Genomic DNA, 26,370 nt, shown 5'->3' on the forward strand with positions numbered 1-26,370 from the left:
AAAATTAGTTAAATTAGTTGTTCAAACCATATCAAATAAATTTGACATTTTAAATGTTATTTAATAACAAAAGTTAATACTATTATAACATAAAATATTATTTAAATTAAAAATTATTAAAAATTATAATAATTATGTGAGTTATTTTTTATTTTTACTTTAATATTTTTTCTTATACTTTTATAATTTTAATAAATTTTAGTTAATAATTAAAAATATGTTATAAATAATATATTAAAATATATATTACTAACATTTCTTAAATATAAATTATAATGTTTGTCACATATTTCATTAATGAATTTTTTTTTCTTGGCATACTTTACTTATTTTTATAATTGTTACACATTTTAGTTTTAAAAAATATTTTTAATTGTAAAATATTTTTCTAAATATTTATATAAAAATAGTAAAAATAATTATTATTAATGTATTTGCTAAATTATAATTAATTATGTTGATTGTGTTAAATTTTGAAAAAAAAATGAATAGGAAATATGGTTCTAATTAAATTTCTCTAACTTTATATGCTTTAAAAGTAAATATTAAATTAATTTTGATATATAATAATAAATTATTAAATAACTATAAATCAATGTAAAATTTTATAAATATAGTTTTGTAAAAAATGTTAATGGTGAAGTTTATAAAAAAGGTATCTAATACAACGTTATTAAATAGCATAAAAGTTTTGCTTATGTAAGTTTAAATTGATTTAAAATAGTTTTATTTTTATCATAACAATATCTATTAAATATTAAATTAATGAATAAAAATTTATTTCCTGACAAAATTTATAAATAAACAGTGTGAGAGTGTGAGAGAGACACGAACACGTATATATAGACACGCAGCCGTCACCTTCAACCCTAATCGGAGCAGAGCGAAAGAGAGAAACCCTAGTTGAGGAAAAATGCCGGCTGGTCATGGTTTGCGTGCTCGTACGAGAGATTCCTTCTCTCGTCCATTCAGGAAGAAGGGTACCATTGCCCTCACCACCTACCTCAGGACTTACCACATCGGTGACTACGTCGACATCAAGGTCAATGGCGCCGTTCAAAAAGGTATGCCTCACAAGTTCTATCATGGCCGCACTGGTCGCGTCTGGAACGTCACCAAACGTGCCATTGGTGTCGAGGTCAACAAACAGGTCTCACTCTCTCTTTCCCTCCCTCAGATCTGTCGTAATTGCTCTCCGTTTGTCTCTTATTGTTAAGTTATCATTTGCAAAACATTTGTGATTATCTATTCATGTACCTAGTTGATGATCTTTGTTCTTTTACTTTTGCCTTTTGTCTTTATTTCAACTTAATTTGATATGTATTCTCTCTGTAGCCGACATCGATTTTAAGGTTCATACGCTTATATGTTCTAAATAGCATTTTCTAGATCAGATTTCAGTTTTTCGGTGTCTGGTTTTCAGACCGAACCTGACTCTTGGGCGACGCCATTTTGTTGAGTATTTGTTCTTATGAGAAATGCAAACAATAGACAATTAGCTATTGTATTGAAATTTATTAAAAATTACAAAAAAGAAATTGTGCGGGTTACATTCCATTTCACTAATAATTTAATGATTATTTTCTGCACATTTGTAGTTTTAAATAAATTTTTGTTCTTAGTCTTTTTTTTTTATCAGTTTTTGAGTTGCTGCATGTTAGAATTGGTAGAAGTTAACCAAGCTTATTGAAGGACTGAATGTGATGTGTAGGTGGGTAACAGAATAATCAGAAAGAGAATCCATGTTCGTGTGGAGCATGTGCAGCCTTCAAGGTGCACTGAGGAGTTCCGGCTGAGGAAGATCAAGAATGACCAACTCAAGGCTGATGCTAAGGCTAAGGGAGAGGTCATTAGCACCAAGAGGCAGCCTGAAGGACCTAAACCAGGTTTCATGGTTGAAGGTGCCACTTTGGAGACTGTTACTCCCATTCCTTATGATGTCGTCAATGACCTTAAAGGCGGTTACTAGTCTGTTCTCTGTTCAATTGCCTAGGTTTTTTCTTCTCTGGGTTTTAGTCCTTTTTTCTTTGGAAGAGCCTTATAATTTATCAACAGTCAGACTCAAGTTTTGCCTTGTTTGATTCTAAATACAAGGATATGTTATATTTTGTTCCTCCTCAGTATTATGCTTTAATCTCTTTTCGTATGCTAGTAGGTAGCATGGGAGTGGTGGATGAAATCATGTCTCAGTAGCATTGTGTATTGATGATTTTTATATACCCCTGATTTTGCTTATATCTTGATTAATATTTGTATATACCCTCGACCAAACGTCGGCGCCGCTGAGTTACAATCTATAACTCGTTATAATAATTTATTAATTTTGGTATAAAAACTCTCCTCTTGTTTTACTTCGTTTTGTTTAAGAGAAGCCTTTTTTGGCAAAATATTTAAGAGTTTGAATGCCAGATAAATCTAGACATTCACTGGTGTAATTGTTACACTTTGATATTTTTGTAATAGTTTCTATCTTTTTATTACGAGGCCACGACAATTAGGGACATTTTCTTCGAAAATGTGCACTTGTTTTGTGTTGCAACGCGGTCCTAGTATTAGGCAATCACGATAATTATGCTTGGATTGCTGGTAAAGAGTGAAATGGTATGGAATGAAGGTGTTTCATCGAGTACATCAATCGACACAGATGATATTAGGCAATCACGATGACTGCGTGACATAACCTGGCAAAAGATTGAATACTGAAGTAACCAACGTCAATTTCCTTGATTTACTGAAAACTTCCCTTCCAATATGCTAGCCTCGTGTTAAGTTTATCTAAAATAAACTCAAAATCCCTTTTAGTTATGAGCCGGTGAAATAGAGGGATTAGAGGGAATCCAAGTTATTTTCTCAGATTTGAGGTGCTTTGAATACCCGTCATAGCAGTGAATCTATTACACTCACTTCTTAGGACATTTTTGGAGTCAAAAGAATTAGATTTTGCTATGTTACTTTCAGGCCTGAGGCTTGGCAAAACTTCAAAGAAGTTTCAGAAACAAGTCTTATTTGCTTATTCTTGGATTTGACGCATAAGAGGTAATTGTCCCCGAAGTTCTACCTGCTAATTACTTTTTGGCTCTAGCTTCTCTCATTTATTCTCTGGTTTTACTTCGTAGTTTCCATGAATTTGAAGTTATCTTGAGGAGATATTATTCTAAATTGGTTATTTCTCGTTTGAGATAGGCACTGCAATTTGACAATCGCCGATGTAACCGTATAAACACCTAGATTTATCGGGATAATATAGTGCTTCATTGTTAGTCATAATACTTTTGACTGCCTGCTTGAGTACTGTGTCGCATGTGAACTAAGTTTCCCTTTAGCGCCCAGATCTTGCTATCTTGCTATGATTTATATTTTTCACAATATTAGTAATATGTAAATGACATCAAACATCTTTGCTTTTCTTTCCATCCTCTACAACCCAACTTCATAGCATTGCAATGCATTAGGTAATCACCAATGCCATTTCCTTTCTCAAAAAAACTAACTCTTATTTCAATCCTTTTTTTCAAACCTACGTATATTAAGGTTACTATGTATTTTCTCCTCTATAAATACTTGTATCATTTTCACGGTTATGTATGAACAAAAATAGCCTCGGTTTTCCTTTATATCTTGCAAGCTAAGGATCCTGTAGCTTCTAATATGTCCTCGGGTACACTCAAAGGTAGCAATTATTCCGCTCAGTGCTCCAATAAGAGTTTTGCGCTCACTTATATTTGAGATTTAGCTTATCTGAAGTGCGAAAGCGAAGACTTATTTGAAATATTAGTTAACTTTAAATAAACCATCTAATAGGCTCTCTCGTATATCACTTTGTAAATGACAATAAAGATTGGACAAGTTCAACAATGTGAACATTATTATAATTTAATCAGAACTTAAATAGGCCTTATCCTGTAAAGTTGAACCACTCTCGGTCATGAGTCATCCACCAGACGTAGGTTCCTGTCTCCTTAGAACTCAAGGAAACAGAGTTACGAGCCTATAGAATAGATCCTGTTCAAGTAAGGTCGTGACCGCTTGCTTCACGCTTGCCAATATAAAACCTTGTCTGTAGCTAAATTCTTTCAATGGGACTATTTCTATTTTATGTCAGTGACCGTGCTAGTAACCATCTTGTGGCTTTTGTTACAGGCTAAAAGATTGTCAAAGTGCGGGAATTTTTAAGAGACCTTTGTCCAGCGTAGCTGGCTGCAGAGTTCAGAAATTGTTCAAACCTTGTAGAACGAAAATTAAGTTTGAGAGGTGAATCCATTAAACATTGTCAGAGGTGTTTGTTGCATAATCGTTTATATTTTTCTCTGGTTGATCTCTCTGCAGCTGTTAGCTTTGACATATTCAGTGAGATGGTATGACTAACTACTGGTGTCAACAAGTAGGGATTGATTTCATAAATGTCTTCTCTCCAATAGTCTAAGTTACCACTGTAAGGGTTTTATTATCTTTAGCAACAATTGAAGGTTGGAAACTACTTCAATTGCATTAATAATGCCTTCCTTAATGGTGGCTTATTTAAAGAAGTGTACATAGATCTTCCAGTCAGGCTTAAGACTAAGGAGGAGAATAAGGTAAGCAAATTACATAAATCAATTTATGGTCTTAACTAAGCTTCCCAACAATGGTTTACAAAGTTCTCAAAAGTTATCTAGATGATATTATAATGGCAACACCCGACTCTTAACATAATAAAGTTCAACACGAATTGCAAAGTCATTTTGAACTCAATCTTGAGTAAGTTGAAATATTTTGTTGGATTAGAGTTGACACACTCAAAAGTTATATATATGTCTCAAAGAAAATATGTTCTTTCTCTATTTGAAGATACTAGAATCATCTCCTCTAAATTAGCAATCCTTCCTATGGATCCCAACCTAAAACTAAGTACATACGAAGGTGATAAATTATCGAATCACTCACAATATTTAAGACTTCTTAGCAGACTGCTATATCTCATCATCTCCAAACATGAAATTTGCTTGCTGTCAACTGATTAAGTCAACTCATGTCGAATCGAAGAACACTCATTTAGATGTTTATCATCTCCTTAAATATCTTATTAAAGGACTCCGGGATAAGGTCAATTGTTTTATCCTTTTCTCTAAACTTCAAGGAATATGCATACGCAAATTGGGAAAATTACCTTGACACTCAAAAGAAAAATTATTTGGTCTGTCAGACAACCGAATGACCATCCCAGGCAATCGAAACTGCTTGAGAACGATCCTCCACAGCCCAAGGTGAGCTTCCTCCTCAGAGAGAGTTCACCGAGCCGTTAATCACGCTCTGATCAATCGGTCATGATTCATCCACCAGACGTAGGTTCCTGTCTCCTTAGAACTCAAGGAAACAGAAGTACGAGCCTATAGAACAGATCCTGTTCAAGTAAGGTCGTGACCGATTGCTTCACGCTTGCCAATATAAAACCTTGTCTGTAGCTACAATCTTTCGATGTGGGACTATTTCTATTTTATGTCAGTGACACCACTAGTAACCATCTTGTAGCTTTTGTTACAGGCTAAAAGATTGTCATCTTGCGCGAATTTTTAAGAGACCTTTGTCCAGCATTTCTTGTTGCGGAGTTCAGAAATTGTTCAAACCTTGTAGAACGAAAATTAAGTTTGAGAGGTGATTGAATTCAAAAGGGCCAATTCACCACCTGTAATGATCAAACACCTCTGACAATGTATAATTTTGTTGCATAATCGTTTATATTTTTCTTTGGTTGATAGATCTGCAGCTGTTAGTTTTGAAATATTCAGTGAGATGGTATGACTAACTATTGGTGTCAAGGTGGTGAATTACTGTGAAATATATTTAGACATCCAACAGCTGCAGCGTGTTGCTTATCCAGTAATAGCTCTCAAATCTTTTGATGGGTCATTGATATGAATTAAGAGGAATAAGCAGATGCACATGCAACACTCATTTTCTGTACGATGGGAATAAATATAATGTGTGAGATGATATAGCATTTTTGGTGCATCATGAAGGAAACTAGATGAAAGAGGGCATTGCTATAAACAAAACTGATTGTAAACTAGATTAGTATTCTCTAGGGGGCATTATCCCCACCAACACAAAAGGATATATACCTATCTCAGGTCTTCTGGGATATCTCTGAACTATTTGATGCGTTTTGGATTATTAATTTTTATTTGGGATTTTAATTATCCTTGTTTCAATAAGGATATCCTTTTCCACTGTATTAAATTTTCTGTTATTATTATCTATATATATCCCTCTAGCCAAAACTGCAGAACATTTTATTTGAATATTACAATTTTGAATTTTCAGAATTGCTTGTTTTCTTGGTTCCTTGGGTTCTACTTTTCACTATTCAAATAAAATGAAGAAAACTCAAATGTTCTGAATGCTCTTCCACAACACTTCTTTAATTGGCTTTGTACTTCTTATTAAGCAGAACAGCTCCTCTATATGTCTCAAACATTGTCATATAGCAAGTCAAGTCTTCAATGTCCTTGCAGCATAATTATTTGCTTGAATGGTCTGCTGATGGAACATGTATAAACTAATTGTAATTTTGATTGACGATCTATCTCTCATGTCTTACATACTATCTAAATTTAAAAAATGAAAATCGAGTTTGACATTGGGTTTCCAATCTTTCCTTCATGTAATAGATCCAAAGATGCAAATTATTCATTTTCTCCAATAAGAACAATTTGAGAAAACATTTTTTTCATTTTTACAAATAATTACAAAATGCCGCCTTATTTTTTTCATTTATTTTCATATTTTTAAAGATTTGTTCATGAATGATGAAAACAAGTTTTTTTTCAAATTGTTCGGGTATAACTATTTGATTGACTTCGTTTAACAAAAAGTTCCATGATACTACCGTAAAAACGTGTGTATCGATTGATTAAAACTATATTAATTTAATTAGAGACATGACAAAGACAGATTAAAAATGAAAAATAAAAACTCATATGGATACTTTTAACATCTTGATATTCTATTTAAAATTATCCTGATAATAATGGGGAAGAATGTTCAACTGTTCGGGTATATAAAGCCCACATGAGGTCCAAACATAGCCACGCAGATCAATGGGTGTCCCCAACCTCTTTTCTATTTCTAGCTTCTTGAATATCATGAAGCATAAATCTTTCTCATTAGGCCTCTTACACTCTTTTAAGAGCCTTGTTCTTTTTATTGGCAGTGAGTATGCCTCCTAGAACAGCAGATGAATTGACTCTTATTTCATTAGGAAAATTCTTTTTAAGGAAAAAAAAAAAAGCACTTAAGTTGCATAACTTTTATTGTCTCTTTCAATTTTCGTAAAATATTTGTGAGATGTATAAATATGAAATAGACAAAATGAGAGATTGATAGATAGTTATATATGATATTAAATATAGTGTCAATTATTTAATGTTTAAATATGAAACTTCATTCCTTAACTATCAATTGACAATTGTACAAGTAGGTGGATTGATTTTTTCAAATGCACTTATCTTTAGAAATTAGTGTTATGTATAAAAATTCCATTTTTACTGATTTATACAAAGTGTCCAAATTCTCTGCCCAATCTTTCTGTCTAAAATCATTAAATAGTTCCCTCTTAAACAAACTTAGGCCGTGTTTAAGAATGACAAAACAATGCCCTCTTTCATTTTCACAAAATTGGGCTGAATTTAAGAATGACAAAAAAAACCTTGCTTAGGTTGTCAGACTAACCAACTAGATAATTCTACCAGACTAAAAATTATTGGTTCCTTAGAGCTCAAGAAAATAGAAGTACCAACCTGTAGAACATTCAAATAAGATCAGGTTCTTTAAATTCTGACTTTAGTCATAAAAACATTTATCTCCTAAGTTTTCCCAATTTGAAACCCAAATTATGTGTTGGTAACAATTGCAGCTTTTTTCAATGTAAGGTTATCTTGGTCTGCCGTATTTTAACAGGCATTTGTCCTACATGTTGCTGCCATATGGGCTCATAACTTCACAAATTTTCCTTTATTAAAGATGAAATTTGAGATATAAACAATAAAACTCTGCTACAAGGGTTAGTGACAGCCATATAAGTTCTTCTATAAGAAATGATTGCCAAAGAAAATTTTGTTTTAAATTGCAATCGTCAAAAAGAAAAAACTGAACCCGGGACATGTTTCAGCTATGATGTGTATTTGGTAATTTCTCAAGTTGATGTCTAGCGTGTACCTGTAGATGGAGTGCTGCAGGTGAATTGGTTCTTTCATCTGCATGCTTTCTTAATCGTCCATACTATTCTGCTTAGTGCTGGTGGCGTAAGTTATTAGGTTGGTCTACTTGTAGCTGCTAGATTTGGTATATTAAATAAGATAGGGTGTACAACACTATAACTACTGCAAGCAAGGCAGAGAGAGTAACTAATCAATTCAAAGTTATATTTATTTTACTCCTTTATGGTTGCAATCATGTTGCTCCAAAATTTCTCTCTTTTTCTTTGAGTCCCACACTGAAAAAACATCAAGCAATGATGCAAAATCCAATAATTAAATATAAACATTTACACCCTAACAAAGCATACCTTTCTCGGCCTTTTGGCTAAGATCAAGTGTAGTATCTGTTCTTATCAGTTTAATATCTGATAGGTGAACCATTGGTTCACATGATATTAAATTTATTTTTGAAGGGAGAGGACCCTTAAACGTAGCTTGCTAATGGGGGTTCTCATGCATCACCATGCCTTGCACTACAGCGTGGACATGGTGCATCCCACCCAATTCAGTTTAAATAATTTATGTTCAACAATCTATATTCAAGAAGAGTCCCCTACAATGTGTATTTGGGAGTATGAGATCCCCTTCAGAATCTTGCCTTTGCATCTGACAGCGTGCAGGAACTTAGGTCCCCTATATTTGTCTGGGAATGCTTAACCTTTGTGAAGCCCTTTTTTGTTTTTTTCAAAAGCTAAGTTGGTAAAAACAATAATTAATGCTCTTGAGAAACAAGTTCAACCATAATTGCATGTATTTTCACAACTGTAGAAAATTCAATTACCAAATTGTTAATTGCTCTAGATACCACTGTCCACTGTCCAAACAAAACTTTAAGAGCTGCCAAAGTTAATAACTGTTCTAGATTGGCTCATTAAACATAAATGGTCCATCAAAGTTAATGCTCTAGGAGATTGGTTGGAAATCTATGCCAGAACCGCAATGTCAGTTAAGTGCCTCAGTATCGTAAGGCAATGCCAAACGGATTTAGTTGTGAAAACTGAAAATTGGAACAATGCCCCTTTTGAAGTACAAGATAACAAAGGAATGTTTGTGGGGATTTGCTCAAGATAGCTCATGTGATATTCCAGAAATTTATGTTGTCAGACTATAAATATAGCCCCCTCTTGTGCTTAATTTTAATTACAGGTTTGGTAGTGTACTAGAAGACCAATATTCAATTTTAGGAAGGTAGAATTGTTCTATTTATGAGATGCAATTGCACCAAAAGATGCATACTATGTACAGATACATCAAAGACTATTCTGAAAATATCCGAACAAATTAGCAGTCTAATATCAGCACTCTTCAAGATATTATCTTTGTCCTGCCCTTCTGTTTTCAATGCTTAACAAGTGGTCTTCTTTTGGATCAATTTGTAGGATTTCTATTCATTGGAGAATCTTCAATATCAGGATAAATAATTATATATAGGAAACATTTTTAGGGCATACAAAAAGTATAACATTTCCCCTTTCTTTTGAAATTTGAAAGGGTGATGAGTAAATTAAAAAAATAGATGAGACAGCTACTCTATCAGCTCAGATTCACATAGGAACAATGGAATTGTGGTCTGGGTGTTGCCAGCCCTGGGTTGGGTGCCTTGTGGTCCTACTCATTTATGAAATGTCTGTTTCAATCTATATTGAGGATGGAAAATTATCCCAATTTCTTTCAAAATCTTTAGTTTGTTTCCATCATTTCTAATCACGCCACAATGCAATTTTGTCATTAGCCTAAAAGCATTTGCTTCGTTCAAGGGAACTGGCGTTACTTTAGAGGTTGCAGTAGTATGCAGTTATGATAATTGATACCTGATATCAACGGATTCCAACTATATATATAGTTTTAAATTGTTAAATATAATTAAGATGTGTATAAATTAAGGTAGTTCACATATTTTTGTTGAAATTGTTGTTGTTAACATAAAATAAGAGTAGAAGGATAAAAATGTTTTGCGGAGAATACTACAATATTATTCACTTACTCGTTTTAAATAGAGTTAAAGTCAAACATACAAAATAAAATATTCCTTATTTTTAGGCACGACTAACAATAATTCAATCTGATAAACAGAAACAAAAACTCCTAATGATTAGGTCTTAAATAACAGAAAATTAAAATTTAAAAAATTGGATAAAACAGCCACGTGTGCAGTTGTTGCAGGCATATTTTCAACAAATCTCCTCCTTGCCTCAATAGCTGCAAACACCTAATTTGTTTCTCAAAGCTTCAAATCTAGATTTTGGAAGGGCTTTTGTTAAAACATCTGCACTTTGATCTTCAGTTCTGTAATAAAGAAGTTTGACTTCACCTTCTCTTTGTACTTCTCTTAAGAAAAATAGCTTAATCTTAAAATGCTTAGTCTTGCAATGAAAAACAGGATTATTTGAAATAGAAATAGCTGCTTGATTATCAACAAAAATCTGTGTTGGCTCTTTTTGCTCAATATGTAGATCAACAAGTATATGCCTTAGCAAATAGCTTGATTCCCAGCTGCAGTGGCTGCCACATATTCTGCCTCAGCTGTGCTTTGAGCCACTATATCTTGTTTTTTGGAACTCCATGAAAACATACCCGAACCAAAGCTGAAACAGTAACCTGTTGTACTTTTCATGTCATCATTTGAACCAGCCCAATCACTATCAGAATATCCTTGAAACTGAAAATTTTGAGAGTGAGTGAACTTGATGCCATAATTTATAGTTCCCTTGACATATCTCACAATCCGTTTGGCAGCTTGAAGATGGACCTCACTAGCACAATGCATAAATCTTGAAAGGACACTTACTGCAAACATGATATCAGGTCTAGTTGCACTAAGATACATTAGGCAACCAATTATACTTCTATAATGATATTCATCTACCTTATCGGCTCCATCATCTTTGCTGAATTTTTCTTTCTGGTTCATTGGTGTATCAATGCTTTTGCAGTCCTCCATGCAGAACTTCTTCAGTATTTCTTTTGCATATTTTTTTTGACATAGAAAAACTCCATCTTTTTCTTGCTTCACCTCCATTCCCAAAAAAAAGGACATTAAACCAAGATCTGTCATCTCAAACATTTGAAGCATTTTAGCTTTGAACTCCATCATTAGTTTTTCATTAGTGCCTGTCACAAAGAGGTCATCAACATAAATAGAAACTATAATTAAATCACCTCCTGCCATTTTCACATATAATGTAGCTTCATTTGGACTTTTAATAAATCCAAGTTTTTTAAGATAATCATCAATTCTTCCATACCAAGTCCTTGGAGCTTGTTTAAGACCATACAAGGCTTTCTTTAGCTTGTAAACCTTATCTTCTTATTCCTTAACTTGAAATCCCTCTGGCTGCTCCACAAATATCTCCTCTTGCAAATAACCATTTAAAAATGCAGATTTTACATCTAAATGGTAAATTTTCCAACCTTTGTGTGCAGCCAAAGCAAGCAGCATTCTGATTGTATCGAGACGTGCAACGGGAGCAAACGTTTCTGAAAAATCCACTCCAAACACTTGAGCATAACCTTTTACCACCAACCTGGCCTTGTGTTTATTTATAGAACCATCTGCATTTAGTTTAGTTCTATAAACCCATTTGACTCCTATGGGTTGTTTGTGTTGAGGTCGATCTACTAGCTCCCAAGTGTCATTTTTTTCAATCATCTTAAGTTCTTCCTTCATAGCATTAATCCACTTCTCATCCTTTTCAGCTTCTTCAAATTCAGCAGGTTCTAAGACAGCCACATTACACTTTTGATAAATCTCGGATAAAGATCTTGTACCTCTGACAGGAATTTCATCAACTTCATCATCAAGGAGTTGTGGAGTTTCTAGAAGTTGCTTTCTTACTGGCTTCTCCCAACTCCACTGTTGATCTTCCATGAACTTTACATCTCTACTCACAAGAATTTTTCCATTTTGTGGTTAGAAAATTCTGTAAGCTTTAGCCGTGCTACTATATCCGATGAAAACTCCGGGTTCAGCCTTTTTGTCAAGTTTGTCCCTTTTAACCTGTGGAACATAAGAAAAACAAACACAACCAAAAATTCTCAAATTTTGTAAATCTGGTTTGTACCCAAACCAGTCTTCAAATGGAGTTCTTTTGTTCAAAACTCTACTTGGCAGCCTATTGAGCAAAAATACAGCAGTGCTTGCTGCCTCTGCCCACAGCTTCTTTGGCAAATCTTTCTCATGTAACATGCACCTTATCATCTCCATGATGCTTCTATTTTTTCTCTCACTTACACCATTTTGTTGTGGGTTGTATGGTACTGTAAGTTGGTGCTCAATGCCAGCTTCTTCACAAAATTTATCAAAAACGTCATTTGTATATTCTTTTCCATTGTCAGACCTTATTATTTGTAATCTGCAACCACTTTGATTTTCCACAAATGCTTTATATTTCCAGAAAATATTGGCAACCTCAGTCTTGGATTTAAAGAAATAAATCAAACAGTATCTAGTATAATCATCAATAAAAGTAATATAATATTTATTACCATTTAAAGACAATACTCTCTGAGGTCCCCCAACATCTGTATAAACAAGTTGTAGCCTTTGAGTTGCTCTCCAAGTGGTTTGAGGAAATGGTTTTCTGACTAGTTTACCAAGTTGGCAAGCCACACAATCTACCGACTTGTCTTCAAGCATCGAGACACCTTTCACCAAGGTATGTTTCTGCATGTATAACAGTCCTGCAAGATGAAAATGTCCAAGTCTTTTGTGCCATAGATCAGCATTGGTGGTTGTGCTCGAAAAAGCTATTTGCTCCTCCTCCATCAGATTTAGAGCATAGCTCTTAGATCTCATTTTCACTCTAAATACATCTTTGCCTTTTGTGTCTTTGATCAAGCACCAGTTATTTTCAAATATGACTTTGAAGCCCTTTTCCACAAGTTGTGCAACACTAAGCAAATTTTGGTCAATGTTAGGCACATATAAAACATCAGAGATATACTTTAAACCTGTCAAGCTTTCAATAGCGATGGTCCCTTTCCCTTTAACTGAGATGAAATCACCATTTCCAATTTTTACTTTGGAAATGGTGGTTTTGTCAAGCTCTTTAAACAGCTTTTCGTCGTGGGTCATGTGGTTTGTGCAGCCGCTGTCTATTAACCATGAGTCACTAGAACAGTTGATTGTAGTGAAACATGTTGCAACAAAGAGTTGCTCATCTTCTTGCTCCTCTAAGGTGACATTTGCCTCTTTTGATTTAGACTTGCAGACTCGCTCTACATGTCCCAAATCACCACATTTTCTACACTTGATATCTGGCCTCCACCAACATCTTTCTTTTGGATGATTTGTCTTTTTGCAATGTGGACAAGGGGAAAAGTTCTCACCTTGCTGTTCGTTGAAACCTTCTAGCTTTTTGTTCTTCCATTTGTTGTTGTTTTTGCCACCTTTTGAATTTTGTGCTTTTACATGAAAAGCACCTTGTACCGTCTCATCTTGTCTCATCATTCTTCTTTGCTCCTGGGCCTGTAAAGCATTTACCAATTCTCCCAAGGTGATGGTTGACATGTCCTTTGACTCCTCCAATGCTGATATCTTTGATTCATATTTTTCTGGTACAGTAACCAGAATTTTTTGAACTATTTTTTCATCAGGAAAGTCTTTCCCGAAAAGCTGCACTTTATTTGCTATATTCATCAGTCGATCAACATAATTTTTAATTGTTTCTGTCTCCTTCATGCTCTGCATCTCGAATTCTCTAGCTAAGTTAAGCACTTGCATGCCTTTGGTTCTTTCACAACCAGAATATTGTTTCTTGAGATAATCCCAAATCTCTTTGGCAGATTTGAAATACATAATTCTTGTAAAAATGATTTTTGACACAGCAGAAAAAAGGCAATTTTTTGCCTTTGCCTTTTTTGTCTTTCTCTCCTTGTGGTACTTCATTTGAGCCACCGTTGGATTGTCAGGCAATATAGGAACATCATAATCTTCTTCTACTGCCTCCCAAAGATCCAATGCTTCAAGATGACAGATCATCCTTGCAGCCCATAACTCATATTCCTCACCATCAAAAATTGGCGGTGAACCTACTGTGTATGTATTATCCTCCATTGGTGTTTCTCTCAACTCACAGATCCCTCAAAGATAAAGGCTCTTGATACCAATTTGTTGTTGTTAACATAAAATAAGAGTAGAAGGATAAAAATGTTTTGCGGAGAATACTACGATATTATTCACTTGCTCGTTTTAAATAGAGCTAGAGTCAAACATACAAAATAAAATATCCCTTATTTTTAGGCACGACTAACAATAATTCAATCTGATAAACAGAAACAAAAACTCCTAATGACTAGATCTTAAATAACAGAAAATTAAAATTTAAAAAATTGAATAAAACAGCCACGTGTGCAGTTGTTGCAGGCATATTTTTGTTGAAATATATATTATTAAAATAAAAAAATGATTTTCTAAAAGCTTAATAGATAAGGCTTTAGTCTCATAAGATTACAAACCAGTTGTTAACAGGCAGCTTAACATGCTAATATAGTAAGATTCCCTTAACAGGGCATTGGCATGTGATTTCCCTATCAGTATACTTTGATGTTGATAGATGTTACCGGTTGACGATTATAATGCTAAACCAACATGAGAATTAAATCATTCACGATTAATAGGATGGGAAGCGTAAATAAAAGGACGATGACCGTTAGTTATAACATACGGTTCACGTCATAATCTTATTTGTATTCACCTAATGCCGTCTAATTATCATGAAATATAACTCTTCTCTTAACACATTGTTGCCCGAACTCAACAAAGTAAGCCATTTGCGTGAAAAATGAAAAGAAACAGGTAACTTTTTTTAATATTGCCACCCACTCGATGAATTGAGATAATCTCTTCATTCCCTTCCCAATTTTTTTGGGTACATATATATTTTAATCTTGCTATGTAACCGTAATGAGGTAATATGCACCTTCTAATATGCGCATAAATCATCATTCAACTCGCATCTCCCATTTTGGCTATTGAAAACCAACGTGATTATTTCATCATCGTTCTTCCCCTTATATCACCCATAAAGTGATATTAAAGAAGAAAATAATACACTCATCCTCTCCTCATCAAACTTAATGTTTAAGTAGTTTATGAAATCATAAACTACTAAGCTTTCAGATGGGCTAACCTTTGGATGCTTGTATTGGCTAATGAACATATATATTTGGCTTTAAAGGTGAAGTTGCCAACTGCCTGCACTATTGGCTAGAGGATTGATGGTTCAAGTCAAGCTCACCACCAAAATGAAAATCAATGCTAATGAATATGATAAACAGCTTGTGGACTAACCGACCCATGAATATTTTATGATTTTCTTCACTTGGAATTGACTCATTTTTTGCATTAAATAAAGAAAAAATGTAACACTTCACATGGGAGTTGAGGATAACCTCACCAATATTAATCTAGTCAGACAGAGCGTGCCGAAAACAGAAGGCATGATATTTAGTTCCACTTTATAATAACGTGATTTTTTGCATCCAAATTTTAATATTTACCTTACTTTTTTTTAGAGGTTAACTTTGGTACGTTGTTCATACATATTATATTATTAACGAATCAAAATGACTTTAAATTAATTATTATAAAAACTCATAACTTTCAATTATATGTTAATATGTTATTGGTTGACTACATTAAAAAATTACAATGTTATTATATTTCAATTAAATTTTTCCTATCATTTTATTTCTTTCACGTCACTTTACACATTAAGTACATTTATTATCGTTTCCACTTTCCTTATTTTTCTCTTTTTTCTTGTGACTTTTATATATTGATGAGGCAAAATATATAAAATCCATATATTAACTCAAGTTTAATTCAATGTTGATTTTTTCTTGTTTTGTTGTGTTAACACCTTAAGGAATTTAAGTGCATGGTAGGTTGCAAATAACAATGCGAATTATTTAAAATTTAGAACTTAACAAAAATTATGTGAGATTTAATGTAACATTTGAAAAACCGGAACTGGGAGCTTGGCAGTTCCAATTTTACCACGTTGTATCCCTGGTCCTGGAAAGTCAAATAAACAGTGTTTTTACATGTTAAAATAGGTCACTAACTAACAATACTTAAAAGGAGGCTTAACTTAAGTACGTTTACCCTAAAAAATATGCACAGGAATCTTCCAATGGTCAGTGTTCCCTTTTAACCACTTGATTCTCTCCAAAAAAAACAAATGGTCCCTTATCAAATTTTCGGTAATTTAAAAAATGGTCCAAACCGCTATTTGATGCTCCCAATTACATTCAGCATTGATGTTCATCAACTGCCCCCTCCAACCCACTTGAAAGCTCCTGTCTACCACCTCCCCCTCAACACAGTTCCTTCCTTTTATCATCCTTTCGATCTAAGCCTCCAAAACCTCTCTCACATCATAATACCTTTGAAATCATCCTCTGCCTTCTTTCTCCCTCTCTCTCTCAAAGGACAATCATTTCACAAAGGCCTTCCAAAGAAGAGGACTTTTCTTTTCAGATAACAAAGCCAAAAAGTTTGGAGTAGGAAGGGCAAAAAAGTGTCTTTTTCATATTTTGAGAGGGAGCAACTAAGAAAAAGGGACACACACCCCCCCCCCCCTCCCCCCGGCCCTTCTCTTTTGTGGAATCATCAATCATGGGTTGCTCAGCCTCAAGAACCATCACCATTGTGGCCAACAAAAATCCAGAGGAACCCTCTCCTTCTGCTTCCTCTTCTTCTTCTTTCTCTTCTTCTTCTGCTTCACACTGCTCCAATTCTTCACCACAAGTCCGCAGAGCCCTTTCCCTCCCAATGCCTCTTGTTCATCACCCTCCCATAAAAAAGGGTGACACACACCACCTTGTCTCCCTCACCTCAACCACCTACGGTTCCCTTCTCCTCATTGACCAAAAAGACCCCAACTTTAGCCACAAGGACCAACCCCATCTCAGCAAAACCTCAAACCAAACAGACCCAGAACAATCACTCTCCCCTGACTCTGTTATCAACACATGGGAACTCATGGATGGCTTAGATGAAGAAGAAGAAGAAGAAGATTCACGCCATGACACTGCCAAGCCTCTTCACACTTCCATTATAGACAAACCAACTTCATGCAGGTACACAGCCTTTGATGGGTCTGCAAGGAAGAAACTGCTTGATTCCTTTGAATCACTGAAAGCCTCACAAGCAACCATGGAAAATTCGTCCTCTTTCTCTTGTTCTTCTTCGCCTCTATTGACAAAGAAGCCACTATGGCAGCATTTGTCTGAAGAAGCTTTGCTTGCTAAGTTAGACCCAAGTGTGGCTTGGAGTTACAGAAGAGCATTATCATCAAGGCATCTAGGTAGAAACACCCTATTCAGAGATGTAAGATCAATGGGTTCTAGCCCTTTAAGATCTTCTTCTCTCTCATTTGCTAACAACAATTTGTGCCATTTACCCGGCTCAGAAGACAGAATAGTACTGTATTGTACTAGTTTGAGAGGGATCCGCAAGACCTATGAGGATTGTTGTTCAGTTAAGATGATACTGAGGGGCTTCAGAGTTGCGGTTGATGAGAGAGACATCTCAATGGACTCATCTTATAGGAAGGAGTTGCAGGATGCACTTGGTGGCAAAGTAGTGACCTTGCCACAAGTGTTTATCAAAGGGAAACATGTGGGAAATGCAGAGGAAATGAAGCAGCTGAATGAATCCGGAGAATTGGCAAAGCTTTTGGAAGGTTTTCCTACACAAGATCCTGGGTTTGTGTGTGAAAATTGTGGAGATGCAAGGTTTGTGCCATGTCCTAATTGCAATGGTAGCAGAAAGGTGTTTGAGGAGGAAGGAGGAGGGTTGAGAAGGTGCCCTGATTGTAATGAAAATGGCTTGATAAGATGCCCAGGTTGCTGCTCATGATCGATGGGAAATTACTCATTGGTCTCACTTGTCTCTTGTTTTTTGTTTCTTGGGGTTTAATTTGTCATGAAAATTTTTGACAATTACTATGAATGCATCTTTCAGTTTCGTCCTTTGTTTTTAGTTAGTACCTTTGGTTGTTACTTTGTTTATGTCAGAGTTTTGCTCTATTGGTGTTTATTTACCCCTCTGAACAGCAAAAAATAAAACTGACAAGGTCATATTATATGTACCTGCTTAATTTCTAATTTCAAGTGTCTGGTCTATAAAGTAAGTATCATGTATGGTTTTTTATGGCATAAAATGCAATTATGAAAGATACTTTTGAAAACAGCAAAACCATTCCAACAAACTCCAAGGGCTTGAACTACCGCACTTCTATATCATTAATTTTAGCAGATACAAAACAGTTGCAAAATGTGTGGGTTATTGGTGTTGGCTGTGTTACCACGTTTGTGCTTTGTCAGTTTCGGCTAAAATAGGCCATTTTTTGAGAGGGTAAATATCATAATACTGACCCATCTTGCTGCAAGGGTACAGTCTTCACGTTCACAACATAGTGGTGTGTCTGCCACTCTGGTCTCGTGTGTTTGATGAATTTAAGAAAATAATTTACTGCATGCTATAGGGAAGGTTAAATAAACAATATCATTTGCTTATAATATTTTGTTCTATTTGTTGTAGTCATAGTAAAACATTTTAATTCAATCATTCACATTTTCACATGGCACGTAAATGATGATACATTAAATCAATGTTCGGTAGTGGGGTTGATATTTATCGGTCACATATGTAAGATTGACAAATGTTTGTGAAAAGGGTAGAGTGGTCACCTGCATATGTGATAGAGGAAAACACCAGCTTTTTGGTAGAAAGTCTAAAAAGATTCCTTAGTTTTCTAACTATGAAGGAGGTACTCGGTTAGTATTACTAAACCGATTTAATTCAATAACTAAATGATCAAACTGAAAATTTGTACAGTTTTATTACATTATATTGGATTTTGAATTTAATTTTTAAAATTTATATAATTTTATTTAACTTAAATTTAAACACATAAAATCTTATTTACAGAAAAGTGGAGATTCAGTAATTTCAAAAATAATTCTTAATAATATTATTTTATTTAATATAATATTATATATATATAATTTTATTAATTAATGGTCGAATGATGTGATATTACATATACATCAAATTTTAGAAAAGTGTTAATTATTTTATTATTTGTATGAATTTTTGTATGTTCAATTAAATTTTAAAATAGTTAGATTGACCAAATTTAATATTTATAAAGAGTTATTAAATAGAACTAACACAAGAGTTATTTTCAAAAATTATCTTCGTAACTTGAAAAAATTGCTAGAGAAATTTGACCGATACCTGTAATTTAGATATACTAATTGATACTTTAAATTAGTCTTTAATTACAATTATTTTGTAACATATTTAATAACAAAGATATAAAAAAACAAATCATCCAGCTCAATTTAAGCTTTGTTAAATTGGATTAAATTAAACTAGACTTCACATTATATTTGAACCAATCTAAACTAAAGTGTAAGTTATGAAAAAGCAAATTTTATCAATTCAACAATTAATTCACATGAATTTTAAAATATATGACACTGTATGTTAAATTTAATAATAATTTTTTATCAAAAATAAATTTTATGAATCAAACTATTAATTTGTGTGATATTAGACTGTATAAATTTTAACAATTTAGACATCTGAAATTATACAATCTAATTGGTATTTTAAATTAAACTGATAGATTGTCAGTGTATAAAGAAGAGCAAGAGAACAAAAAACAGCTAGCAGGAGCTTCTTCAACCCTGACCATATCTATCCCCAGATTTATGCTTTTCATGGTTTAAATTACTCTTATTTTTAAAAGTTGTGTGTAATATATCAATACAAAGACAAAAACAGTAATGGAATAGAAACGAGTAAAGTAACTTTTAACCATTGAATATTCGAATTCTCCATCAAATATTGGGCACCACATTCATAAAAAAATTCACTGGTGACTGATAATGTACTTTAATCAAGGAGTCGCATGACATGACGAACAAAATTACAGAATTAAGGTAAAGACAATCTTTATCTTTTTCAATTTTGTCTTCTCACTTTAAAAAATCATCTCCCCTTAATATAAAACATTAACTTTTTTTTATCATAAAATGATTTTAGAATAGTTTGTTTGAAAATCATGAAAACAGCAGAGTACTCAATGGGCTTGGGCTTATGCGGGGAAGCCCAGAAATGATGAGTGGTGGTCCCAAAGCCTGCAGCGCAATTCAAAGGGAGCGTCTTTTACGAGACTGAAGAGTGATGTGGGGGGCATCCATTTACTGTCGCATGTTGTCTGTATTAGCTAACTATGGTTTTATTGATGCTGATTTTGCTATGCTCACTCGTCTTTCTCCCATGTTTAACTCACCCCCTTAACTACTTACCAGCTACCAATGAATAACAGCCGGTAACTCAAGCACACTCTCTCCCTTCTCTTAGTGAAGCACTTTTCAACTTGGAGAATCTTTTGTTTTGAATTTTTCTTTTATGACAGGTCTAACTTTAAATTAAATAAATTATTTGTTGGATTGAATTTTGATATATCTATTTTCTAATTGATGAATATTGCACATTCTATGTATAGTATATTCAAGTAATATATATTTATAGTTATATTAAATTTATGATAGATACAATCATTATAACTCTCTATCAATATGATCTAAATTATTGTAAATTTTTATTAAAATATATATCACTTTTTTACTTTTTTTCTGTGAATACATTTGTCTTTTGAAGGTTATATCTTTTTAGATAATCGTATAATTTTTATCAATTTTTGGGAAAGAAAATATAGAAAGATTTACTCTTATGTATACGTGTATTTATTGAATTTATTAAATAAATTAAAAGAGAAATTAAGACACTCAAATACCAAGAGTATATCTACTTATGAAAATTTTATTAATTTTAGTTTTTTTTAGTTGTGTTTAATTGTAATAAATTTTTAATAAAAATAATATATTTATTATATTAAAATTATATAAATATAATAAATATTTTTTTAATAGACATTTGTTATTATTATTTTATTTAAATTTAATTCTAAAAATTTAAATCAATAATTTTTTTAATACAATGACGTTCCAGTTCATATAATTAAAGTTATATGTTTATAGAATTATTTTTTATAGATATAAATATGATGTCTTGTAATCTTTCTCGGTTGACATTGTTTATCACCCAATACTCGTGTATGTTATGAGGTTAATAATAATAATAATAATAATAATAATAATTATTATTATTATTATTATTATTATTATTTATTTTATTTTAAATTTTATAGTTAAATTAAAGTATTTTCAAGTAATAATTTTTTATTAGAAAAGTATTTATCATATTAAAAATATAAAGTGTAATAAATATTTTTTTAATAAAAAATTACTACTTTAAAATGCTTATGTTTAATTTTGAGACAAATTAACAAAATAAAAAAAATAAAAAAATAAATTACATTCATATTTTATGAGGTTTTATAAATTTATTTTTAATATATGTTTTTTACTTACATAAGATTTTCTTAAAAATTAAAGGATTATCAATTGTAATTTCATTAAAATTTAATGTAAAGATATTATTCTTATATTTTTTCCTCGAAACTTCTCAATACTTTTTTTTTTTTTTTGCTATTTTCTCAATGCATTTTTAACATTTACTTTCAAGTCAATGAAATTGACAATTTGCAAGCAGAAATTAATCTTAAAATCTGAGTTTGATATATCATATAATCTTTGAATTTGGACTCAAAGAATAGTCATATACTTTGTTGAATCGAAGTCAAAGATTAAAGATTAATTCTTAATATAAAAAATTAGGGGATTATTTTTTAATTTTAAAATGGTTTCCTATATTTTTATATATATTTTTATACCTTTTTATTATAAAAAAGTTATTTAAGTGTTAAATGTTAGTTTTTCATCAAGGAAGATTTTGAAGTCGTATTGCTTATAAAGGAGAATAAAAGGTTCTATTAGTAGAGTGAGTGTTGCTATAAATGGTGTTGACTGAAATATAATTATCTTTTATAAATAATATTTATAATTTTAAATGGAATAAAATATAGGAAGTATTGAAATGAAAAATATATTTATAATTATTTTTTATTTTTAATAAATAATTTAATTATTTTAAAAATTTTAAATTTAAGATAAGAACAAATAACTAAAAGTAATAAATTTTTATAAAAGAATATATTTATTATTTTGAGAATATAAAATACAATAAGTGTTATTTTTTAATAAAAACCTATAATTTGTATGTGCTTAAAATTAATGCTAAAGATAAAGATTAATAAAATTGATTTTTTTTATTTAAACGCGTCTAGTGTATACATAATAAATTTTTTATTTTATTAATATTAGTTCTTAGAATTGAATTTAAGTATATACAAATATAATTTAATTTTTAACTAAAATAATAATATTTAATACTCTTTTATATTCTAAGGTGATAAATAGTTTATTTCAATAAAAAATTATTACTTTTAGTTATGTTTAACTCTAAAAGTTAAAATTAATATTTTTTATAATTTTTTATTAAAATTTATATAATATTGTAATATTTTAAAAATATTGATAATATTAAATATTATAAATTTTAATAAATTTTATTTGTCAATTTTTAATTATAAATCTTGATCAGTCGTTAAAAAAATAGAAATTCCATTTATAAAAAGTTATACAATTTTTGTTACAATTTAAAAAATAATAAAATGAAAAATACTACAAAAAGAATGACAAAAAATTATTATTATTATAAAAATATTATTAAAAATATAAAAATTGTTAAAATCAATTTGCAACAACTAAATTAATATTTTTATTAAAAAATATTTACCACCTTAAAAATAAAATAATTATATTGAAATGTTGAAGTTAGGAGTTAGTCTTACAAAATCATAAAAATATTAGAGAAACCAACTGATAAAAGGAGGAAGTGCAGCAGTGAATTTGTTAACTAACGAGTGGAGAGTGAGGGAATTAGAAAAGGTTGAAAGTGGAAACAGAGAGAGAGAGAGAGAGGAGATGGAAGAGAATGAGCACGGGAGTGAGGAGAGGGAGAGAGTGTGTTTGAGCATGCAAAAGGACAATGGAACAACAGAGAGTCACAGATACTATCTCTCGCGCAGAACAACGCTTGAGATGCTAAGAGACAGAGGCTATTCCATTCCATCCTCAGAAATCGACCTTTCCCTCTCTCAATTCCGAGCCACACACGACCTTTCCCCCAACCTCGACCGCCTCCGCTTCTCCGCCACTCACGCCTCCAACCCTTCCAAAAGGGTTTTGGTCATTTTCTGTGCCTCTTCCGTTGTCAAAGTCACAAACGTTCGGTACATTACGGCCCAGATTGTAAATAAAGACACCTTGACTGGCCTCATTTTGATCGTCCACAGTCATATTACTAGCCAGGCCTCCAAAGCCCTCAATCTTCTCTCCTTCAAGGTTGAAGTTTTCCAGGTTTGTCTTCCGCCATCTTCTATATCCGTGCTTCCCAGATAGGACTTTTAAGCCATTTTTTTTTTACTAAAATGCCTTTTTCTCATTCTTATAACCATATGAATAGAAGAGGTATTTTGTATAAAAAAATCACTTAAATAGTAGCCATAGACATGTGGGAACGGCAATAGACATATCCCGTTTAGAGTATAAAACTATAATTGCATGCAGATACAACTTATAAAAATAGTCAGTATGAAATAATTGGTTATGGCTAAGGATGTAGTTGGGAATTGTTGCTTTGTGGATGGTAAAAGAAAAGAAAGAGGGAATGATTACTCACACTCTTTCAAGTTCGAGAATGTTTAAAGAGTGGTTAGGGTGTTGGAAGAACAGCTTTGAGATTTAGGGTGTTAGAAGCTGGGAAACTTCCTGACGTTTCCCTTTATTAGTTAATTAGTAGGAGAGAGCCAATCACTATACAACATAAATAGTGATACAATATTCATCATTAATATACTGGCATTCTGTCGTTTACACTGGGAACTTTTCAAGGAAGAAAACTTTGACTTGCAATTGTTGATAAAGATAATATTAAGTTTTGTGATGCTTGCAAATTTTAACCATGGCATCTTATTCAGAATGGCTTCACTTTGTATCCAACTTTGCTTCAGTGATGACTACAACTTCATTATTTACTTTATATAATCCCTACAACATGTTTTACGTGTCCCTGTATTTTTACGTTTCGTCCAGTATGAAACTTGTTAATTAATTATCAATTCCGTGACCAGTAACTCATGGAAACCTTTTACTCTGCTGTTCAGATCACAGATTTGCTTGTTAATATTACAAAGCATGTATTGAAGCCAAAGCATCAGGTGCTGACTGATCGGCAGAAGCAAAATCTCCTGAAGAAGTACAATATTGAAGAAAAGCAGGTCATGAAAGTTGAATTTCATTACTACAATTTTTCTGTTTGACCATTTACGGTTGTGGTTACTTAAAGATCATGAAAGTATAGTGTATGCATAATCATGGTAGTTAACTACTATCATCAGCACACCATTCAGGATTTAACATGATTTGTTAATCTGAAATGATATCAAGTGAAAAAGTACAAGTGTTACTCATGGAAGCTTGCTAGTTGTAATTATATATGCTGTAGATCATCTTAGTGTTGCTTTAAGTTATTTATGGTTGATTAGTGAATTAGATATTACAATAGCCATATGAAATGCTGAGATTTTTTATTTATTCTTTTGTTACCTCTATACATTGTATTGTATTCATTCGTGTATTGCATGAATATTAAATTTGCTCAATATTCCAACACAATTATTCTTATATTAAGTTTTGTTGTTCTCAGCTTCCCCGGATGCTACAGACAGACGCAATTGCACGATATTATGGTCTTGAGAGGGGACAAGTAATTAAAGTTACCTATAGTGGTGAAATCACCCAGATGCATGTCACATATCGATGCGTCTGGTGATTGTTTCTTGTCTTCTCGTATTTTGCTTGTTGAATTCGTAGTACTCTGCTGTTGGACCATGCTTAAGAGGTTTATGATGGTACAAATTGTAAGTCCCTGATTAATCCTAATGCTTTGAACTCTAAATTTGGTGGTGTTTTTTCTTTTTCTTAAACCCTCAAAGAACAAATCCGCATCGAACAATTCCATTCGCCGACTTTTTTTTTCTTTGCACTAACCGCACCGCAGAATTTGCAAAGTGGCTGCCTCTGTAAAAGAAACTTTAAGCTGCTTCAATTTTACTCATGCACACACATTAGTTATAATTTAATCACGTGGTTCATATTAAATACTTGCAGAAACAGTTTTATCCGTCCACATCAGCCTGGTTGGAAATACTTCTTAATATGTACAAGTAGCATTCTTATATGCATGCAAACCAAGCATGGTAGCTCAATATGCGATTCTGAAGCTAGCCATTGTTGACGGTTCTATGTTTACCGTATTGCCTAAACCCATATTTAGAAGCACGCACTAATAAATTCCGTAAGGTCATATTCCATTTAGAGAATATGTGCAACAAAGCTGCACAGTATGGGTAAATGACTGAACATAAAATTGAACAATAGTGAATGAAAGCCCAAATCTTGTTAATTACTTAGCTTACAAATGAGGCTTTGGTCTCTTTCATTTGCATCTTTTTATTTATATCTTTCAGAAATCACCGAAGAATAAAAATTCACACCGTTTATTAACAAATAGAACGGAAAGCTAATGAACGATGAAGATTTGTAGTAATAATGTTTTTATATTTAGCACCGTATTCTACCTTTGATATATTACATCAGTCGCATCACGTTATCAACTCAGGAACTAGCATTCTAAGCATGTCTGCAAAAAAAAAAAAAAAAAAAAAAAGCCTTTTTGCATGTAAAATCTATAGATGAATTACAGAGTTCCATTGTTTGAGCTTGAGAAAAAGTGTTTTTAATAATAATATAGTTTTATTTAGAAAAATATTTTTTCTTGCATAAACAATAGCGTTTTAATTATTCTAAAAACTCATCTATTCATTATAAATTTCTTAGACCTTTTTATTCATTGTCTTTTTTTAGAAAAGAAAAACACACGCATTCAATTCTTCGGTCAAGACCGACGAATAAGAATGCATGCCTCTTGAGGGTTCGGCTTCCAAGGGACCTGGACCTAAATCAGACGTGAGCCACTTTATGCAAGGTTCCCCATTCATAAGGCATGTATGCCCACCCAGCAAAAATA

The 26,370-nt window shown here is 32.5% G+C and overlaps 3 protein-coding genes and 3 non-coding genes across 7 annotated transcripts; 4 read left to right on the forward strand and 2 right to left on the reverse strand.

Annotated features, from left to right (window-relative positions):
* Nucleotides 1-855: 855 nt before the first annotated feature.
* On the forward strand, nucleotides 856-2,348 carry LOC113863114 (60S ribosomal protein L21-2-like). Its single transcript, XM_027496544.1, has 2 exons — nucleotides 856-1,150; nucleotides 1,712-2,348. The coding sequence occupies exons 1-2, from the start codon at nucleotides 914-916 to the stop codon at nucleotides 1,967-1,969; spliced, it is 495 nt and encodes a 164-aa protein (XP_027352345.1). The 5' UTR covers nucleotides 856-913; the 3' UTR covers nucleotides 1,970-2,348.
* A 1,549-nt stretch (nucleotides 2,349-3,897) lies between these two features.
* On the reverse strand, nucleotides 3,898-4,020 carry LOC113864108. The gene has a single exon (XR_003504712.1). It is a non-coding gene; the product is annotated as a small nucleolar RNA U3 (small nucleolar RNA).
* A 1,152-nt stretch (nucleotides 4,021-5,172) lies between these two features.
* Nucleotides 5,173-5,398, reverse strand: LOC113864104. Its single transcript, XR_003504708.1, has one exon. It is a non-coding gene; the product is annotated as a small nucleolar RNA U3 (small nucleolar RNA).
* A 3,140-nt stretch (nucleotides 5,399-8,538) lies between these two features.
* Nucleotides 8,539-8,734, forward strand: LOC113864032. Its single transcript, XR_003504640.1, has one exon. It is a non-coding gene; the product is annotated as a U2 spliceosomal RNA (small nuclear RNA).
* Nucleotides 8,735-16,611: 7,877 nt separating this feature from the next.
* On the forward strand, nucleotides 16,612-18,322 carry LOC113863190 (uncharacterized protein At5g39865). The gene has a single exon (XM_027496668.1). The coding sequence runs from the start codon at nucleotides 16,855-16,857 to the stop codon at nucleotides 18,097-18,099; it is 1,245 nt and encodes a 414-aa protein (XP_027352469.1). The 5' UTR covers nucleotides 16,612-16,854; the 3' UTR covers nucleotides 18,100-18,322.
* A 4,781-nt stretch (nucleotides 18,323-23,103) lies between these two features.
* Nucleotides 23,104-25,527, forward strand: LOC113863225 (DNA-directed RNA polymerase V subunit 5A). Of its 2 annotated transcripts, XR_003504526.1 has the most exons (4): nucleotides 23,132-23,639; nucleotides 24,446-24,559; nucleotides 24,988-25,201; nucleotides 25,452-25,527. XR_003504526.1 is itself a non-coding variant. In XM_027496725.1 (3 exons), the coding sequence occupies exons 1-3, from the start codon at nucleotides 23,205-23,207 to the stop codon at nucleotides 25,111-25,113; spliced, it is 675 nt and encodes a 224-aa protein (XP_027352526.1). In that variant the 5' UTR covers nucleotides 23,104-23,204; the 3' UTR covers nucleotides 25,114-25,331. The 2 variants fall into 2 exon arrangements, 1 of the variants encoding a protein (XP_027352526.1); XM_027496725.1 differs by lacking the exon at nucleotides 25,452-25,527 and having other exon boundaries at nucleotides 23,104-23,639; nucleotides 24,988-25,331.
* The last annotated feature ends 843 nt before the right edge of the window (nucleotides 25,528-26,370 follow it).

This window comes from Abrus precatorius, unplaced genomic scaffold (assembly GCF_003935025.1).
Source record: "Abrus precatorius isolate BTA unplaced genomic scaffold, Abrus_2018 Scaffold3, whole genome shotgun sequence".
NCBI lineage: Eukaryota > Viridiplantae > Streptophyta > Magnoliopsida > Fabales > Fabaceae > Abrus > Abrus precatorius.

Excerpts from the sequence above, each read along its gene's own strand:
- LOC113863225 (XM_027496725.1), top strand. The coding sequence starts at position 23,205 with ATGGAAGAGAATGAGCACGGGAGTGAGGAGAGGGAGAGAGTGTGTTTG. Across the intron at positions 23,640-24,445 it reads TCAAGGTTGAAGTTTTCCAG|ATCACAGATTTGCTTGTTAA; the intron begins GTTTGTCTTCCG and ends TCTGCTGTTCAG. Across the intron at positions 24,560-24,987 it reads ACAATATTGAAGAAAAGCAG|CTTCCCCGGATGCTACAGAC; the intron begins GTCATGAAAGTT and ends TGTTGTTCTCAG.
- LOC113863190 (XM_027496668.1), top strand. The coding sequence starts at position 16,855 with ATGGGTTGCTCAGCCTCAAGAACCATCACCATTGTGGCCAACAAAAAT.
- LOC113863114 (XM_027496544.1), top strand. The coding sequence starts at position 914 with ATGCCGGCTGGTCATGGTTTGCGTGCTCGTACGAGAGATTCCTTCTCT. Across the intron at positions 1,151-1,711 it reads GTGTCGAGGTCAACAAACAG|GTGGGTAACAGAATAATCAG; the intron begins GTCTCACTCTCT and ends TGTGATGTGTAG.